This window comes from Cyrtonyx montezumae, unplaced genomic scaffold (genome assembly GCF_038088225.1).
Source record: "Cyrtonyx montezumae isolate F1298 unplaced genomic scaffold, pur_monq_1.0 scaffold_251, whole genome shotgun sequence".
Lineage (NCBI taxonomy): Eukaryota > Metazoa > Chordata > Aves > Galliformes > Odontophoridae > Cyrtonyx > Cyrtonyx montezumae.
Genome location: NW_027071994.1, coordinates 1 through 21610, shown reverse-complemented (window position 1 = coordinate 21610; position 21610 = coordinate 1). Strand labels below are relative to the sequence as shown.

At 57.9% G+C, this 21610-nt stretch overlaps 1 protein-coding gene across 1 annotated transcript; it reads right to left on the bottom strand.

Annotated features, from left to right (window-relative positions):
* Window positions 1-2016: 2016 nt before the first annotated feature.
* Window positions 2017-20356, bottom strand: LOC136050946 (cleavage and polyadenylation specificity factor subunit 1-like). The gene is made up of 8 exons (XM_065740144.1): window positions 20275-20356; window positions 17213-17369; window positions 14378-14494; window positions 11425-11515; window positions 10700-10784; window positions 7732-7873; window positions 2684-2836; window positions 2017-2043 (listed from the first exon to the last, which is right to left on the bottom strand). Exons 2-8 carry the CDS (start codon window positions 17297-17299, stop codon window positions 2017-2019), a joined length of 702 nt encoding a protein of 233 aa, XP_065596216.1. The 5' UTR covers window positions 17300-17369; window positions 20275-20356.
* Between the last annotated feature and the right edge of the window lie 1254 nt (window positions 20357-21610).

Here is a 21610-nt window from a genome sequence, read left to right as displayed (position 1 = left end):
ACACCCCATAACCCATAACCCCATAACCCCATAACCCCACGCCCCATAACCCCACACCCCATAACCCCACACCCCATAGCCCCACGCCCCATAACCCCATAACCCCACACCCCACAGCCCCGCACCTTCTGCCCTATAGCGGACACGAGGTACCCGTTGCAGTGGCACAGGGCGGTGACGGGGCCCTTCTGCTCCCCATAACCCCACACCCCATAACCCCACGCCCCATAACCCCACACCCCATAACCCCACACCCCACACCCCATAACCCCACACCCCACAGCCCCACACCTTCTGCCCTATAGCGGACACGAGGTACCCGTTGCAGTGGCACAGGGCGGTGACGGGGCCCTTCTGCTCCCATAACCCCACACCCCATAACCCCACGCCCCATAACCCCACACCCCATAACCCCACACCCCACACCCCATAACCCCACACCCCACAGCCCCACACCTTCTGCCCTATAGCGGACACGAGGTACCCGTTGCAGTGGCACAGGGCGGTGACGGGGGCCCTTCTGCTCCCCATAACCCCACGCCCCATAACCCCACACCCCATAACCCCACACCCCATAACCCCACACCCCATAACCCCACACCCCACAGCCCCACACCTTCTGCCCTATAGCGGACACGAGGTACCCGTTGCAGTGGCACAGGGCGGTGACGGGGCCCTTCTGCTCCCCATAACCCCACACCCCATAACCCCACACCCCATAACCCCACGCCCCATAACCCCACACCCCATAACCCCACACCCCACACCCCACAGCCCCGCACCTTCTGCCCTATAGCGGACACGAGGTACCCGTTGCAGTGGCACAGGGCGGTGACGGGGCCCTTCTGCTCCCCATAACCCCACACCCCATAACCCCACACCCCATAACCCCACACCCCATAACCCCACGCCCCATAACCCCACACCCCACACCCCACAGCCCCGCACCTTCTGCCCTATAGCGGACACGAGGTACCCGTTGCAGTGGCACAGGGCGGTGACGGGGCCCTTCTGCTCCCCATAACCCCACGCCCCATAACCCCACACCCCATAACCCCACACCCCATAACCCCACGCCCCATAACCCCACACCCCACACCCCACAGCCCCGCACCTTCTGCCCTATAGCGGACACGAGGTACCCGTTGCAGTGGCACAGGGCGGTGACGGGGCCCTTCTGCTCCCCATAACCCCACGCCCTATAACCCCACACCCCATAACCCCACACCCCATAACCCCATAACCCCACACCCCACACCCCACACCCCACAGCCCCGCACCTTCTGCCCTATAGCGGACACGAGGTACCCGTTGCAGTGGCACAGGGCGGTGACGGGGCCCTTCTGCTCCCCATAACCCCACGCCCCATAACCCCACACCCCATAACCCCACACCCCACGCCCCATAACCCCACACCCCACACCCCACAGCCCCGCACCTTCTGCCCTATAGCGGACACGAGGTACCCGTTGCAGTGGCACAGGGCGGTGACGGGGCCCTTCTGCTCCCCATAACCCCACACCCCATAACCCCACACCCCATAACCCCACACCCCATAACCCCACACCCCATAACCCCACACCCCACAGCCCCGCACCTTCTGCCCTATAGCGGACACGAGGTACCCGTTGCAGTGGCACAGGGCGGTGACGGGGCCCTTCTGCTCCCCATAACCCCACACCCCATAACCCCACACCCCATAACCCCACACCCCATAACCCCACACCCCATAACCCCACGCCCCATAACCCCATAACCCCACACCCCATAACCCCACACCCCATAACCCCACACCCCATAACCCCATAACCCCACACCCCATAGCCCCACACCCCATAACCCCACACCCCATAACCCCACGCCCCATAACCCCACACCCCATAACCCCATAACCCCACACCCCATAACCCCACGCCCCATAACCCCATAACCCCACACCCCACACCCCACACCCCATAACCCCACGCCCCATAACCCCACGCCCCATAACCCCATAACCCCACACCCCATAACCCCTCACCCCACAGCCCCGCACCTTCTGCCCTATAGCGGACACGAGGTACCCGTTGCAGTGGCACAGGGCGGTGACGGGGCCCTTCTGCTCCCCATAACCCCACGCCCCATAACCCCACACCCCATAACCCCACACCCCATAACCCCACGCCCCATAACCCCACACCCCACACCCCACAGCCCCGCACCTTCTGCCCTATAGCGGACACGAGGTACCCGTTGCAGTGGCACAGGGCGGTGACGGGGCCCTTCTGCTCCCCATAACCCCACGCCCCATAACCCCACACCCCATAACCCCACACCCCATAACCCCATAACCCCACACCCCACACCCCACACCCCACAGCCCCGCACCTTCTGCCCTATAGCGGACACGAGGTACCCGTTGCAGTGGCACAGGGCGGTGACGGGGCCCTTCTGCTCCCCATAACCCCACGCCCCATAACCCCACACCCCATAACCCCACACCCCACGCCCCATAACCCCACACCCCACACCCCACAGCCCCGCACCTTCTGCCCTATAGCGGACACGAGGTACCCGTTGCAGTGGCACAGGGCGGTGACGGGGCCCTTCTGCTCCCCATAACCCCACGCCCCATAACCCCACACCCCATAACCCCACACCCCACGCCCCATAACCCCACACCCCACACCCCACAGCCCCGCACCTTCTGCCCTATAGCGGACACGAGGTACCCGTTGCAGTGGCACAGGGCGGTGACGGGGCCCTTCTGCTCCTTCTCGTAGAGCACTTTGAATTTGTTCTTGGTGAGCGGCTGCCCCGGCTCCGGCACCACCTCGATCACGTCCATGATCAGGATCTGCGCCGCCACCCCAAACGCGGTGACCCCGGAGAGAACCCCCAAAGGAGATCCCAAAGGAGACCCCAATGTGACCCCAAAGGAGATCCCAAAGGAGATCCTAATAGAGATCCCAAAGGAGATCCCAAAGGAGATCCTAATAGAGATCCCAAAGGAGATCCCAAAGGTGACCCCAAGGATGATCCCAAAGGAGACCCCAAAGGAGATCCCAAAGGTGACCCAAAAGGGGAACCGAAAGGTGACCCCAGAGGAGATCCCAATGGAAATCCTAATAGAGATCCCAAATGAGATCCCAAAGGAGAAACCAAAGGAGATCCCAAAGGAGATCCTAATGGAGATCCCAAAGATGACCCCAAAGGCGACCCCAAATGAGACCCTGAAGGAGATCCCAAAGGAGAGCCCAAAGGAGATCCCAAAGGAGATCCCAAAGGAGAACCCAAGGATGACCCCAAAGAGACCCCAAATGTGACCCCAAAGGAGATCCTAATATAGATCCCAAAGGAGACCCTGAATGAGATCCCAAAGGAGACCCTGAAGGTGACCCCAAAGGTGACCCCAAAGGTGACCCCAAAGGAGATCCCAAAGGAGATCCTAATAGAGATCCCAAAGGAGAACCCAAAGGTGACCCCAAGGATGATCCCAAAGGAGACCCCAAAGGAGATCCCAAACCTGACCCCGAAGGTGACCCCTAAAGCTGATCCCAAAAGACATCCCTAAGGAAACCCAAAGGAGACCCCAAAGGAGACCCCAATGTGACCCCAATGTGACCCCAAAGGAGATCCTAATAGAGATCCCAAAGGTGACCCCAAGGATGACCCTGAAGGAGATCCCAAACGTGACCCCGAAGGTGACCCCTAAAGCTGATCCCAAAAGAGATCCCTAAGGAAACCCAAAGGAGATCCCAAAGGTGACCTGAAAGGAGAACCCAAAGGTGACCCCAAGGATGACCCCAAAGGAGAACCCAAAGGTGACCCCAAAGGAGACCCCAAAGGAGATCCCAAAGGAGAACCCAAGGATGACCCCAAAGAGACCCCAAATGTGACCCCAAAGGAGATCCTAATATAGATCCCAAAGGAGACCCTGAATGAGACCCCAAAGGTGACCCTGAAGGTGACCCCAAAGGAGATCCCAAAGGTGACCCCAAAGGTGACCCCAAAGGAGATCCCAAAGGAGATCCTAATAGAGATCCCAAAGGAGATCCCAAAGGTGACCCCAAGGATGATCCCAAAGGAGACCCCAAAGGAGATCCCAAAGGTGACCCAAAAGGGGAACCGAAAGGTGACCCCAGAGGAGATCCCAAAGGAAATCCTAATAGAGATCCCAAATGAGATCCCAAAGGAGAAACCAAAGGAGATCCCAAAGGAGATCCTAACGGAGATCCCAAAGATGACCCCAAAGGCGACCCCAAACGAGACCCTGAAGGAGATCCCAAAGGAGAGCCCAAAGGAGATCCCAAAGGAGATCCCAAAGGAGAACCCAAGGATGACCCCAAAGAGACCCCAAATGTGACCCCAAAGGAGATCCTAATATAGATCCCAAAGGAGACCCTGATTGAGATCCCAAAGGAGACCCTGAAGGTGACCCCAAAGGTGACCCCAAAGGTGACCCCAAAGGAGATCCCAAAGGAGATCCTAATAGAGATCCCAAAGGAGAACCCAAAGGTGACCCCAAGGATGATCCCAAAGGAGACCCCAAAGGAGATCCCAAACCTGACCCCGAAGGTGACCCCTAAAGCTGATCCCAAAAGAGATCCCAAAGGAGATCCTAATGGAGATCCTAATGGAGATCCCAAAGATGACCCCAAAGGTGACCCCAAAGGAGAACCCAAAGGTGACCCCAAAGGTGACCACAAAGGACATCCCAAAGGAGATCCTAATAGAGATCCCAAAGGTGACCCTGAATGAGATCCCAAAGGAGATCCCAAACGTGACCTCAAAGGTGACCCCTAAAGCTGATCCCAAAAGAGATCCCTAAGGAAACCCAAAGGAGACCCCAAAGGTGACCTGAAAGGAGAACCCAAAGGAGACCCCAAAGGAGATCCCAAAGGAGAACCCAAAGGTGACCCCAAGGATGACCCCAAAGGAGAACCCAAAGGTGACCCCAAAGGAGACCCCAAAGGTGACCCCAAAGAGACCCCAAATGTGACCCCAAAGGAGATCCTAATATAGATCCCAAAGGAGACCCTGAATGAGACCCCAAAGGTGACCCTGAAGGTGACCCCAAAGGAGATCCCAAACATGACCCCAAATGTGACCCCAAAGGAGATCCCAAAGGAGAACCCAAAGGTGACCCCAAATGTGACCCCAAAGGAGATCCCAAAGGAGATCCTAATAGAGATCCCAAAGGAGAACCCAAAGGTGACCCCAAGGAGATCCCAAAGGAGACCCCAAAGGAGATCCCAAACGTGACCCCGAAGGTGACCCCTAAAGCTGATCCCAAAAGAGATCCCTAAGGAAACCCAAAGGAGACCCCAAAGGAGACCCCAATGTGACCCCAAAGGAGATCCCATAAGAGACCCCAAAGGTGACCCCAAGGAGATCCCAAAGGAGACCCCCAAAGGAGATCCCAAACGTGACCCCGAAGGTGACCCCTAAAGCTGATCCCAAAGGTGACCATAAAGGAAACCCAAAGGAGATCCTAATATAGATCCCAAAGGAGACCCTGAATGAGATCCCAAAGGTGACCCTGAATGTGACCCCGAATGAGATCCCAAACGAGAACCCGAAGGAGACCCCAAAAGTGACCCCAAAGAGACCCCAAAAGTGACCCCAAACAGGACCCCAAAGGTGACCCTGAATGAGACCCCGCAAGAGATCCCAAAAGTGACCCCAATGTCCCCATTGCCCCCATTAACCCCAGTGTCCCCATTAACCCCAGTGCCCCCATTAACCCCATTAACCCCAGTGCCCCCATTAACCCCAGTGCCCCCATTAACCCCAATGTCCCCAGTGCCCCCATTAACCCCAGTGCCCCCATTAACCCCAATCTCCCCATTGCCCCCATTGCCCCCAGTGCCCCCAGTGCCCCCAGTGTCCCCAGTGCCCCCATTAACCCCAATGTCCCCATTGCCCCCATTAACCCCATTAACCCCATTAACCCCAATGTCCCCATTGCCCCCATTAACCCCATTAACCCCACTGCCCCCAGTGCCCCCATTGACCCCATTAACCCCACTGCCCCCAGTGCCCCCATTTCCCCCAGTGCCCCCATTGCCCCCATTAACCCCAGTGCCCCCATTAACCGCAATGTCCCCATTGCCCCCATTAAGCCCATTGCCCCCAGTGCCCCCATTGCCCCCAGTGCCCCCAGTGCCACCAGTGTCCCCAGTGTCCCCATTAATCCCAATGTCCCCATTGCCCCCACTGCCCCCATTAACCCCACTGTCCCCAGTGCCCCCATTAACCTCAATGTCCCCATTGCCCCCATTGCCCCCATTAACCCCATTAACCCCAGTGCCCCCATTGCCCCCAGTGCCCCCATTGCCCCCAGTGCCCCCATTGCCGCCAGTGCCCCCAGTGTCCCCATTGCCCCCATTAACCCCAGTGTCCCCATTAACCCCAGTGTCCCCAGTGCCCCCATTGCCCCCATTAACCCCACTGCCCCCATTAACCCCAGTGCCCCCATTGCCCCCATTGCCCCCATTAACCCCATTGACCCCAATGTCCCCAGTGCCCCCATTAACCCCATTGCCCCCAGTGCCCCCATTAACCCCATTGCCCCCACTGCCCCCATTAACCCCAGTGCCCCCAGTGCCCCCATTAACCCCAATGTCCCCAGTGCCCCCATTGCCCCCATTAACCCCATTGCCCCCATTGCCCCCAGTGCCCCCTTTAACCCCAGTGCCCCCAGTGCCCCCATTGCCCCCAGTGCCCCCATTGCCCCAACTGCCCCCATTAACCCCATTGCCCCCAGTTCCCCCATTAACCCCACTGCCCCCATTGCCCCCAGTGCCCCCATTGCCCCCATTAACCCCAATGTCCCCATTGCCCCCATTAACCCCAATGTCCCCAGTGCCCCCATTAACCCCAATGTCTCCATTGCCCCCAGTGCCCCCATTAACCCCACTGCCCCCAGTGCCCCCATTAACCCCAATGTCCCCAGTGCCCCCATTGCCCCCATTAACCCCATTGCCCCCATTGCCCCCAGTGCCCCCTTTAACCCCAGTGCCCCCAGTGCCCCCATTGCCCCCAGTGCCCCCATTGCCCCAACTGCCCCCATTAACCCCATTGCCCCCAGTTCCCCCATTAACCCCACTGCCCCCATTGCCCCCAGTGCCCCCATTGCCCCCATTAACCCCAATGTCCCCATTGCCCCCATTAACCCCAATGTCCCCAGTGCCCCCATTAACCCCAATGTCTCCATTGCCCCCAGTGCCCCCATTAACCCCAATGTCCCCATTGCCCCCATTAACCCCATTAACCCCAATGTCCCCAATGTCCCCATTAACCCCAATCTCCCCATTGCCCCCATTGCCCCCATTAACCCCAGTGCCCCCATTAACCCCAGTGCCCCCAGTGCCCCCATTAACTCCATTAACCCCACTGCCCCCAGTGCCCCCATTGCCCCCATTAATCCCAATGTCCCCAGTGCCCCCATTAACCCCAATGTCCCCATTGCCCCCATTAACCCCACTGCCCCCATTAACCCCAGTGCCCCCAGTGCCCCCATTGCCCCCATTAACCCCATTGCCCCCAGTGCCCCCAGTGCCCCCAGTGCCCCCATTAACCCCAATGTCCCCAGTGCCCCCATTGCCCCCATTGCCCCCAGTGCCCCCATTAACCCCAATGTCCCCATTGCCCACAGTGCCCCCATTAACCCCAATGTCCCCACTGCCCCCATTGCCCCCAGTGCCCCCAGTGCCCCCATTGCCCCCAGTGCCGCCTGGCCGAGCTGACCCTTCCTCGGCAGGTGACCTCCTCTCCCTGCATCAGACACGTCCCCACGGCCACGTATCCCTTGAGCCCGGACACGGTCTCCTCGCTCTTCAGGGACACGGTTTTCATGCACGTCACGTGCTCCCACTCCTCCAGGTCGATCCTGCGCCGAGCACCGCTCGCACCCCACAGCCACACCCCACATCCACCCCCCACATCCACACCCTATAACCCATCCACATCCCACATCCACCCCCCACATCCCATCCACATCCCATATCCACACCCCATATCCCATGCACACCCCAAATCCACACCCCATATCCTATCCACACCCCACATCCCATCCACATCCCATATCCACACCCCATATCCCATGCACACCCCAAATCCACACCCCATATCCTATCCACACCCCACATCCCATCCACACCCCATATCCACACCCCATATCGCATCCGCATCCCATATCCCATACACATCCCATATCCACACCCCACATCCACCCCCCACATCCCATACACCCCCACATGCACACCCCACATCCACACCCCACATCCACACCCCACATCCACCCCCCACATCCACACCCTATAACCCATCCACATCCCATATCCACACCCCATATCCCATGCACACCCCAAATCCACACCCCATATCCTATCCACACCCCACATCCCATCCACACCCCATATCCACACCCCATATCGCATCCGCATCCCATATCCCATACACATCCCATATCCACACCCCACATCCACCCCCCACATCCCATACACCCCCACATGCACACCCCACATCCCATACAGCCCCCACATCCACCCCCCACATCCCATCCACATCCCATATCCACACCCCATATCCCATGCACACCCCAAATCCACACCCCATATCCTATCCACACCCCACATCCCATCCACACCCCATATCCACACCCCATATCGCATCCACCCCCCATATCCCATACACATCCCATATCCACACCCCACATCCACCCCCCACATCCCATACACCCCCACATGCACACCCCACATCCCATACAGCCCCCACATCCACCCCCCACATCCCATCCACATCCCATATCCACACCCAATATCCCATGCACACTCCAAACCCACACCCCATATCCTATCTACACCCCACATCCCATCCACACCCCATATCCACACCCCATATCGCATCCGCATCCCATATCCCATACACATCCCACATCCACACCCCACATCCACCCCCCACATCCCATCCACCCCCCACATCCACACCCCATAACCCATCCACATCCCATATCCACACCCCATATCCCATGCACACCCCAAACCCACACCCCATATCCTATCCACACCCCACATCCCATCCACACCCCATATCCACACCCCATATCGCATCCGCATCCCATATCCCATACACATCCCATATCCACCCCAAACGTCCACCCCCCACATCCCATCCACCCCCCACATCCACCCCCCACATCCCATCCACATCCCATATCCACACCCCATATCCCATGCACACCCTAAATCCACACCCCATATCCTATCCACACCCCACATCCCATCCACACCCCATATCCACACCCCATATCGCATCCACCCCCCATATCCCATACACATCCCATATCCACACCCCACATCCACCCCCCACATCCCATACAGCCCCCACATCCACACCCTATAACCCATCCACATCCCATATCCACACCCCATATCCCATGCACACCCCAAACCCACACCCCATATCCTATCCACACCCCACATCCCATCCACACCCCATATCCACACCCCGTATCGCATCCGCATCCCACATCCCATACACATCCCATATCCACACCCCACATCCACCCCCCACATCCCATACACCCCCACATGCACACCCCACATCCACACCCCACATCCACCCCCCACATCCCATCCACCCCCCACATCCACACCCCACATCCCATCCACACCCCATATCCACACCCCATATCGCATCCGCATCCCATATCCCATACACACCCCACATCCACCCCCCACATCCACCCCCCACATCCCATACACCCCCCACATCCACACCCTATAACCCATCCACATCCCATATCCACACCCCACATCCCATCCACATCCCATATCCACACCCCATATCCCATGCACACTCCAAACCCACACCCCATATCCTATACACACCCCACATCCCATATTCACATCCCACATCTGCATCCCATATCCCATACACATCCCACATCCACCCCCCACATCCCATACACCCCCCACATCCACACCCCACATCCCATCCACACCCCACATCCCATCCACACCCCATATCCCACACCCCAAGTCCCATCCACCCCCCACATCCACACCCCACATCCCATACACACCCCACACCCAATATCCACACCCCATACACACACCTTATATCCCATACACATCCCATATCCACACCCCACATCCCATATTCACATCCCATATCCACACCCCACATCCCATATTCACATCCCACATCCGCATCCCATATCCCATACACATCCCATATCCCACACCCCACATCCGCATCCCATATCCCATACACATCCCATATCCACACCCCACATCCACACCCCACATCCCATACACACCCCATATCCCACACCCCACATACCATCCACACCCCACACCCCATATCCACATCCCACATCCGCACCCCATATCCCATACACATCCCATATCCACATCCCATATCAGACAACCCGCACAGATGCCCCCAGTGTCTCCGTGTCCCCATATCCCCCTGTCCCCATGTCCCCATGTCCCCATGTCCCCATGTCCCCATGTCCCCATATCCCCATATCCCCATGTCCCCATGTCCCCATATCCCCATATCCCCATATCCCCATGTCCCCATATCCCCATGTCCCCATGTCCCCATATCCCCATGTCCCCATATCCCCATATCCCCATATCCCCATGTCCCCATGTCCCCATGTCCCCATGTCCCCATGTCCCCATGTCCCCGTCCCCGCGCCCCACACCTTGTGTTGGGGATGGCCTCCCAGCTGACGGGGGAGATGAGCTGGATGGAGAACGCCTCCTGCTGAGGGTGCACGTAGCGCTCATCTGTGGGGACACGGGGACATGGACATGGGGATATGGGGACATGGGGACATGGGGATATGGGGACATGGGGACATGGGGATATGGGGACATGGGGACATGGGGACATGGGGACATGGGGACATGGGGACATGGGGATATGGGGACATGGGGACACACATGGGATGCTGGGGACATGGGGGGACATGGGGAGACACTGAGACACACGTGGTGACACATATGGGGACATTGGGGACACTGTGGGGACACTGTGGGGACACTGTGGGGACACTCTGGGGACACTTTGGGGACACGTTGGGGACACTGTGGGGACACTGTGGGGACACTGTGGGGACACTCTGGGGACACTTTGGGGACACTGTGGGGACACTTTGGGGACACTGTGGGGACACTCTGGGGACACTTTGGGGACACTGTGGGGACACTTTGGGGACACTCTGGGGACACTGTGGGGACACTCTGGGGACACTTTGGGGACACGTTGGGGACACTTTGGGGACACTGTGGGGACACTCTGGGGACACTTTGGGGACACTGTGGGGACACTTTGGGGACACTCTGGGGACACTGTGGGGACACTGTGGGGACACTGTGGGGACACGTTGGGGACACTTGGGGTCACGGTGCGGGCGGTGGCACTGACCGCGCTCGATGCTCTCGAACTCCTTCTCCTCCCCCGTCATGCGTGGGATGCGCGTGCACGCATTGCTCACACTCGTGGCCACCGCGTACACCTGCGCCAAAACAGCGCCAACGGCGTCACCACGGCAACGGCGTCACCGTGGCAACAACTTCATCCTGGCAACAGTGTCACCACGGCAACAACGCCATCATGGCAACAGCGTCACCACACCAACAGCGTCACCACGGCAACGGCGTCACCACAGCAACAGCATCACCATGGCAACAGCGTCACCACGACAACTGCGTCACCACGGCAAGAACAGCACCATGGCAACAGCATCACCACAGCAACAGTGCCACCACAGCAACAGCATCACCATGGCAACAGCATCACCACGGCAACAGTGCCACCACAGCAACAGTGCCACCACAGCAACAGCATCACCACGGCAACAGCATCACCATGGCAACAGTGCCACCACAGCAACAGCATCACCACGGCAACAGTGCCACCACAGCAACAGTGCCACCACAGCAACAGTGTCACCACGGCAACAGCATCACCATGGCAACAATGGCACCATGACAACAATGGCACCACAGCAACAGTGTCACCACGACAACAACGTCACCATGGCAACAGCATCACCACGGCAACAGTGCCACCACAGCAACAGTGTCACCACAGCAACAGTGCCACCACAGCAACAGCGTCACCACACCAACAGTGTCACCATGGCAACAATGGCACCATGACAACAATGGCACCGTGGCAACAGTGTCACCACAACAACAACGGCACCATGGCAACAGTCACCACACGGCAACAGTGTCACCACGGCAACAACAGCACCATGGCAACAGCGTCACCATGGCAACAACGGGGCGAACGGCACCATGGCAACAATGGGACCATGGCAACAGTGTCACCACAACAACAACGGCACCATGGCAACAGTCACCACATGGCAACAGTGTCACCACGGCAACAACAGCACCACGGCAACAGCGTCACCACGACAACAACAGCACCATGGCAACAGCATCACCATGGCAACAACGGGGCGAACGGCACCATGGCAACAATGGGACCATGGCAACAGTGTCACCATGGCAACAACGTCACCACAGCAACAGCGTCACCACGGCAACAACTTCATCCTGGCAACAGTGTCACCACGACAACAATGGCAGCAACGTCACCAACAGCAACAGCAACAATGTCACCAATGCCACCATGGCAACAATGGCACCAATAGCAACAATGTCACCATGGCAACAATGGCAACAATGTCACCATGGCAACAATGGCAACAACGTCACCTATGGCAACAATGGCACTAATGACAACAACGTCACCACCGTCACCACGGCAACAACGTCACCACCGTCACCACGGCAACAACGTCACCGTCACCATGGCAACACTGCCACCAAAGGCAACAACGGCTCCACAGCAACAATGGCACCAACGTCCCCATGTCCCCTCTGCCCCCCATGTCCCCACTGCCCCCCATGTCCCCTCTGCCCCCCATGTCCCCACTGCCCCCCATGTCCCCACTGCCCCCAATGTCCCCACTGCCCCCCATGTCCCCACTGCCCCGCATGTCCCCACTGCCCCCCATGTCCCCACTGCCCCCCATGTCCCCATTGCCCCCAATGTCCCCATTGCCCCCATTAATCCCAATGTCCCCAGTGCCCCCAATGTCCCAACTGCCCCCCATGTCCCCACTGCCCCCCATGTCCCCACTGCCCCCCATGTCCCCACTGCCCCCCATGTCCCCATTGCCCCCAATGTCCCCATTGCCCCCATTAATCCCAGTGTCCCCAGTGCCCCCAATGTCCCAACTGCCCCCCATGTCCCCACTGCCCCCCATGTCCCCACTGCCCCCAATGTCCCCACTGCCCTCAGTGACGCCCCATTCCCCCACTGCTCCCAGTCCCCCCATTGCAGTGCCCCTCTTCCCCTCACTGTCCCCACGGCTCCCAACATCCCCATCCCCCCGCTACCCCCATAGCTCCCAGTCCCCCAAGTCCCCCCAGTCCCTCCCAGTCCCCCCAGTCCCCCAGTTCCTCCACTGCCCAATTCTCCCATTGCCCCCAGCTTCCCCAGTCCCCCAGTCCCCCCAGTGTCCCTCTTCCCCCCACTGTCCCCACTGCCCACAATGTCCCCATCCCCCCACTACCCCATATTGCTCCCAGTCCTCCCAGTTCCCCCAGTCCACCCAGTCCCCCCAGTTCCCAGTCCCCCAGTAGCCCCAGTTCCCCCAGTCCCTCTCAGTCCCCCCAATTCCTCAGTCCTCCCAATCCCCCAGTGCCTCCAGTCCCCCCAAACCCTGAGTCCTCCCAGTCCCCCCAGAGCCCCCAGTTCCCAGTCCCTCCCAGTCCCTCCCAGTCCCCCAGTCCCTCTCCATTCCTAGTGGCCCCAGTCCCTCCCAGTGCCTCCAGTCCCCCCAGTCTCTCCCAGTCCCCCCAGTCCTTCCAGTCCCTCCCAGTCCCCCCAGTCCTCCCAGTCCCCCCAGTCCTTCCAGTCCCTCCCAGTCCCCCCAGTCCCTCCCAGTCCCCCCAGTCCCCCAGTCCCTCCCAGTCCCCCCAGTCCCCCAGTCTCCCCAGTCCCCCAGTCCCCCCAGTCCCCCCAAGTCCCCCAGTCCCCCAGTCCCCCCAGTCCTCCCAGTCCCCCAGATCCCCAGTCCCCCCAGTCCTCCCAGTCCCTCCCAGTCCCCCCAGTCCCTCCCAGTCCCCCAGATCCCCAGTCTCCCAGTCCCTCCCAGTCCCCCCAGTCCTTCCAGTCCCTCCCAGTCCCCCCAGCCCCCTCAGTCCTTCCAGTCCCCCCAGTCCCCCAGATCCCCAGTCCCCCAGTCCCTCCCAGTCCCCCCAGTCCCCCAGTCCCTCACAGTCCCTCCTAGTCCCCCCAGTCCCCCAGTCCCTCCAGTCCTCCCAGTTCCCCCAGTCCCCCCAGTTGCCGTCCCCACCTTGGACTCGACGTGGTAGGCGACGTAGTGTGCGGTGCAGCGCAGTGGGATTTTGCGCACGGGCCACGGGGCGTCGTAGGACAGCGCGGCCGGCAGCACGCTGATCCGCAGCTCCCCCTGCGGGGGGACCCCAATTCATGGGAACCCCAATTAACGGGAACCCCAATTAAGGGCCGCTCCCATTAATGGGGACCCAGATTACAAAGAAGCCGAGTTAACGAGGACCCAAATTAACGAGACCCCGTGAAAATGGCCAACGACGTTAATGGGAATGACAATGCGCGTCAATGGAGACCCAAGTGAAGGGGGGACACCAATTAATGGGAACCCCAATTAATGAGAACCCCAATTAATGGGAAGCCTAATTAATGGGAACCCCAATTAACACGTGCTTAAATTAATGGGAACCCAAATTAACAAGACCCCATGAAAATGGCCAACGACGTTAATGGGAATGACAATGCGCGTCAACGGTGACTCAAGCGAAGGGGGAACACCAATTAATGGGAACACCAATTAATGAGAACCCCAATTAATGGGAAGCCTAATTAATGGGAACCCCAATTAACAGGTGCCTAAATTAATGGGAACCCAAATTAATGAGACCCCAAGAAAATGGCCAATGACGTTAATGGGAATGACAATGCGCGTCAACGGTGACTCAAGTGAAGGGGGGACACCAGTTAGTGGGAACCCCAATTAATGAGAACCCCAATTAATGGAAAGCCTAATTAATGGAAACCCCAATTAACAGGTGCCTAAATTAATGGGAACCCCAATTAACGAGATCCCATGAAAATGGCCAACGACGTTAATGGGAATGACAATGCGCGTCAATGGAGACCCAAGTGAAGGGGGGACACCAATTAATGGGAACCCCAATTAATGAGAACCCCAATTAATGGGAAGCCTAATTAATGGGAACCCCAATTAACACGTGCCTAAATTAATGGGAACCCAAATTAACGAGACCCCATGAAAATGGCCAACGATGTTAATAGGAATGCCAACGAAAGAGAACGCGCATCAATGGTGACCCAGTGAAGGGGGGACATCAATTAATGGGAACCCCAATTAATGGGAATCCCAATTAATGGGAAGCCTAATTAATGGGAACCCCAATTAACAGGTGCCTAAATTAATGGGAACCCCAATTAATGAGACCCCGTGAAAATGGCCAACAACGTTAATGGGAATGACAATGCGCATCAACGGTGACTCAAGTGAAGGGGGGACACCAATTAATGGGAACCCCAATTAATGAGAACCCCAATTAATGGGAAGCCTAATTAATGGGAACCCCAATTAACACGTGCCTAAATTAATGGGAACCCAAATTAACGAGACCCCAAGAAAATGGCCAACGACGTTAATGGGAATGACAATGCGCGTCAATGGAGACCCAAGTGAAGGGGGGACACCAATTAATGGGAACCCCAATTAATGAGAACCCCAATTAATGGGAAGCCTAATTAATGGGAACCCCAATTAAGAGGTGCCTAAATTAATGGGAACCCAAATTAACGAGACCCCATGAAAATGGCCAACGACATTAATGGGAATGCCAACGAAGAGAACGCGCATCAATGGTGACCCAAGTGAAGGGGGGAGATCAATTAATGGGAACCTCAATTAATGGGAACCTCAATTAATGGGAAGCCCAATTAACGGGAACCCCAATTAATGGGTGCCTAAATTAGTGGGAACCGAAATTAATGAGAACCCAATTAAACAGCAATGTGCATGATTGGGAACGCAAACAAAGGAGAACCCACACCAAAGGAGACCCATGGCAAGGGAGAACCCCAATTAATGGAAACTCCAATTAATGGGAGACCTCAATTAATGGGGATCCCAATTAACAAGACCCCAATTAATGAGAACCCTAATTAATGAGAAACTTAATTAACAAGAGCTCAACTGAATAGCAAAGCCCATGAATGGGAACGCAAACAAAGGAGAACCCACACCGAGGGTGACCCACGACAGGAGGGGACCCCAATTAACGGGAAACTCCAATTAATGGGAGACCCCAATTAATGACAATCCAATTAATGAGAAGCCTAATTAATGAGAACCCAAATTAATCAGAACACTAATTAACAAGAACCCGATTGAACAGCAGAGCCCATGAATGGGAACCCAAATGAGGAACCCACACCAAGGGTGACACACGCCTGTGGGGGACCCCAATTAGAGGGAAACTACAATTAATGGGAGACCGAAATTAATGAGACCCCAATTAATGATAACCCTAATTAATGAGAACCCCAATTAATGAGAAACCTAATTAACAAGAACCCTACTGAACAGCAGAGCCCATGAATGGGAACGCAAACGAAGGACCCACACCAAGGGAGACCCACAGCAAGGGGGGGACCCCAATTAATGGGAAACTCCAATTAATGGGAGACTCCAATTAATGACACTCCAATTAATGAGACCCCAATTAATGAGAACCCAAATTAATGAGAACACTAATTAACAAGAACCCGATTGAACAGCAGAGACAATGAATGGGAACCCAAACAAAGGACCGACACGAAGGGCGACCCACGCCAGGGAGAGACCCCAATTAATGGAAATCTCCAATTAATGGGAGACCCCAATTAATGAGACCCCAATTAAAGAGAACCCTAATTAATGAGAACCCCAATTAATGAGAACCCTAATTAACAAGAACCCGATTGAACAGCAGAGCCCATGAATGGGAACGCAAACGAAGGACCCACACCGAGGGCGACCCACGCCGGGGGGGGGGGAAACCCCAAAGCGGGGGAGCAGCAATTAAGAGTCACGCTAATTAACGAGCGCGGCGCTAATTACTGAGCGCACCTGGCGGTTGAAGTAGTAGAGGAACCCTTTGGGGCAGTTGACGTTGTGGAACGGAGCGAAGGAATCGATGGCGCCATCGATGGTCATGGGGTGCAACCGCAGCGCCCCGCGGCCCGCTCAGCAGCAGCCAGTGCGGGGCGGGCCCGCACAAGAACACCTGTATTAATTAATTCATTCATTAATGAGCTATTAATGAGCTGCTCAGCTCAGCAGCAGCCAGTGCGGGGCGGGCCCGCACAGGAACACCTGCATTCATTAATTAATTCATTCATTAATGAGCCATTAATGAGCTGCTCAGCTCAGCAGCAGCCAGTGCGGGGCGGGCCCGCACAGGAACACCTGCATTCATTAATTCATTCGTTAATGAGCTATTAATGAGCTGCTCAGCTCAGCAGCAGCCAGTGCGGGGCGGGCCCGCACAGGAACACCTGTATTAATTAATTCATTCATTAATGAGCTATTAATGAGCTGCTCAGCTCAGCAGCAGCCAGTGCGGGGCGGGCCCGCACAGGAACACCTGCATTCATTAATTAATTCATTAATGAGCTATTAATGAGCTGCTCAGCTCAGCAGCAGCCAGTGCGGGGCGGGCCCGCACAGGAACACCTGCATTCATTAATTAATTCATTCATTAATGAGCCATTAATGAGCTGCTCAGCTCAGCAGCAGCCAGCGTGGGGCGGGCCCGCACAGGAACACCTGTATTCATTAATTCGTTAATGAGCTATTAATGAGCTGCTCAGCTCAGCAGCAGCCAGTGCGGGGCGGGCCCGCACAGGAACACCTGCATTCATTAATTAATTAATTCATTAATGAGCTATTAATGAGCTGCTGAGCTCAGCAGCAGCCAGTGCGGGGTGGGTCCACACAACAACATCTTTTAGCTCATTAATTAGCTCATTAATTAGTTAATTACAGCATGAGGGGAAGGAGTGTGAGGCCTGGTCATATTGGAACACCTGAGAATAATTAATCAGATCATTAATTAGTTCATTAGGGTCAGCAGGATAAGGACGGCAAGGACCAAATGAAGCCCTGCTGTTCCTTTATTAATTAGCTATTAATTAGGTGGTTAAGTCAGCAGGGAAAGGAGCGCAGTGCAGGGCTGCACAGGAACGCCTACCCGTAATTAATTAATTAACTCATTAATTAGTTTGTTAGGGTCAGCAGAAGGAGTGAGGGGCCAGGCTGCACAGGAACACCAGGCCTTAATTAATTGGCTCGTTAATTAGTTCGGTAGGGTCAGCGGGGCAAGAGAGCAAGGCAGGCCCGCACAGGAACAGCTGCCCCTAATTAATTAACGAGCTCGTTAATCACTGAGGGTCAGCAGCGGGGGAAGCAGGGCGGCCCACCCGCACAGCAACACCGGACTGTAATTAATTCATTAATTCATTCATTAATTCATTCATTAATTCATTCATTAATTCATTCATTCATTAGCAAATACGGGGGGGAGGGGCAAATGAGGGGGAGGGGCAAATGGGGGGAGGGGCAAATGAGGGGGGGAGGGGCAAATGAGGGGGGAGGGGCACATGAGGGGGGAGGGGTAAATGGGGGGGGAGGGGCAAATGAGGGGGAGGGGCAAATGAGGGGGGGAGGGGCAAATGAGGGGAGGGGAAAATGAGGGGGGAGGGGAAAATGGGGGGAGGGGCAAATGAGGGGGGGAGGGGCAAATGAGGGGGGGAGGGGCAAATGAGGGGGAGGGGCAAATAGGGGGAGGGGCAAATGAGGGGGAGGGGAAAATGAGGGGGGAGGGGCAAATGAGGGGCGAGGGGCAAATGAAGGGGGAGGGGCAAATGGGGGGAGGGGCAAATGAGGGGGGAGGGGCAAATGGGGGGAGGGGCAAGTGGGGGGAGGGGCAAGTGGGGGGCAAATGAGGGGGGAGGGGCAAATGAGGGGGGAGGGGCAAATAGGGGGGAGGGGCAAATGAGGGGGAAGGGAAAATGAGGGGGGAGGGGCAAATGAGGGGGAGGGGCAAATGGGGGGGGCAAATGAGGGGGGGAGGGGCAAGAGGGGGGAGGGGCAAGTGGGGGGAGGGGCAAGTGGGGGGCAAATGAGGGGGGGAGGGGCAAATGAGGGGGAGGGGTAAATGGGGGGGAGGGGTAAATGAGGGGGGGAGGGGCAAATGAGGGGGGAGGGGCAAATGGGGGGGGCAAATGAGGGGGGAGGGGCAAATGGGGGGAGGGGCAAATGAGGGGGAGGGGCAAATGAGGGGGAGGGGCAAATGAGGGGGAGGGGCAAAATGAGGGGGGAGGGGCAAATGATGGGGGGGAGGGGAAAATGAGGGGGGAGGGCAAATGAGGGGGAGGGGCAAATGGGGGGGGCAAATGAGGGGGGAGGGGCAAATGGGGGGAGGGGCAAATGAGGGGGAGGGGCAAATGATGGGGAGTGGCAAATGAGGGGGAGGGGCAAATGGGGGGCAAATGAGGGGGGAGGGGCAAATGAGGGGGGGAGGGGCACATGAGGGGGGAGGGGCAAATGAGGGGAAGGGGTAAATGAGGGGGGAGGGGCAAGTGGGGGGGAGGGGCAAATGAGGGGAAGGGGTAAATGAGGGGGGAGGGCAAACGAGGGGGGGGAGGGGCAAATGAGGGGGGAGGGGCAAATGAGGGGGGAGGGGCAAATGAGGGGGGGGGTCCCACATGGGGAGGGTCCTTACGGGAGGGGGGGGTCCTCAAAGATGGGGGGTCCCCAATTTGGGGGGAGGGTCCCATATGGGGGGGGGGGGCCAATTCTGGGGTGGGGGGGTCCCTATCTGGGGGGGGGGGGGTCTCATATGGAGGGGGGGCCATTCTGGGGTGGGGGGGTCCCCTATTGGGGGGCGGGGGGGGTCCCATTTTGGGGGGGCCCAATTCTGGGGTGGGGGGGTCCCCTATTTGGGGGGGGGGGGGGGGGTCCGATATGGTGGGGGAGGGGTGCAATTTTGGGGTGGGGGGGGGGGGGGGGGGTCCCCCACACATGGGGGCTTCTCACATGGGGTGCACCCCTAAGGGGTGGAGCTCCAATTTGGGAGGGGGGGGGGGTTCCCCGATTTTGGGGGGAGGGGGGGGGGGGGGTCCACTCACCCCCGCGTATCCGTAGATGTCGTGGAAGGGGCGGAAGCGCGCCACGCGGCCCGCGCGCCCCTCCCCCATCCTCCGCCGCTCCGCCGCCGCCGCTCCCCGCCCCTCCCCCACCCCCTCCCCCGGCCCCTCCTCCCCCTCCCCCTTCTTCTTGGAGGGGCGGGGCCGACGCTCCCGGAAGTGGATGTTGTGCGGGACCTGGAGGGGGGGGGGGGGGGGGGGGGGGAGTAAAAGAGGGGGGGTCAGCGGGGGGTAAAAGGGGGGGGAATAAAAGAGGGGATAAAAGGGGGGGGGGTAAAAAGGGGGGGTAAAAGGGGGGGGGTAAAAAGGGGGGGTAAAAGGGGGGTGGGGGGTAAAACGGGGGGGTAAAGTCAGGGGGGGCAGGGGGGGATAAAAGTGGGGGGAATAAAAGAGGGGGTAAAAGGGGGGGGTAAAAGAGGGGGGGTAAAAGGGGGTGGGGGGTAAAACGGGGGGATAAAAAAGGGGGATCAGCGGGGGGTAAAAGGGGGTTGGGAATTAATGGGGGGGGAAAAGGGGGGGGGGTAAAAGGGGGGGGGTCAGCGGGGGGATAAAAGTGGGGGGGAATAAAAAGGGGGGGGAAAGCGGGGGGGTAAAAGAGGGGGGCCAGTGGGGGGTAAAAAGGGGGTGGGGGGTAAAACGGGGGGGTAAAAGTCGGGGGGGGCAGGGGGGGATAAAAGTGGGGGGAATAAAAGGGGGGGTAAAAGAGGGGGGGTCAGTGGGGTGTAAAAGGGGGGGGAATGGGGGGGCAGTGGGGGTGTGAATAAAAGGGGGGTGTAAAGGGGGGGGGAATTAAAGGGGGGGGCAAAAAAAGGAGGGGTCAGTGGGGGGGGGGTGAGGGGGGGAGGACTGAGAGACAACACCGGAAAAAATGGGGACACAACAAAGGGACATCGGGGACACTCTGGGGACACTGTGGGGACACTCTGGGGACACTCTGGGGACACTGTGGGGACACTGTGGGGACACTGTAGGGACACGTTGGGGACACTGTGGGGACACTCTGGGGACACTCTGGGGACACTGTAGGGACACGTTGGGACACTTTGGGGACACGTTGGGGACACTGTGGGGACACTCTGGGGACACTTTGGGGACACTTTGGGGACACTTTGGGGACACATTAAGGACACTCTGGGGACACTTTGGGGACACTCTGGGGACACTGTGGGGACACTGTGGGGACACTTTGGGGACACTGTCGGGGGACACTCTGGGGACACTGTGGGACACTCTGGGGACACTTTGGGGACACTCTGGGGACACTCTGGGGACACTCTGGGGACACTGTGGGGACACTCTGGGGACACTCTGGGGACAC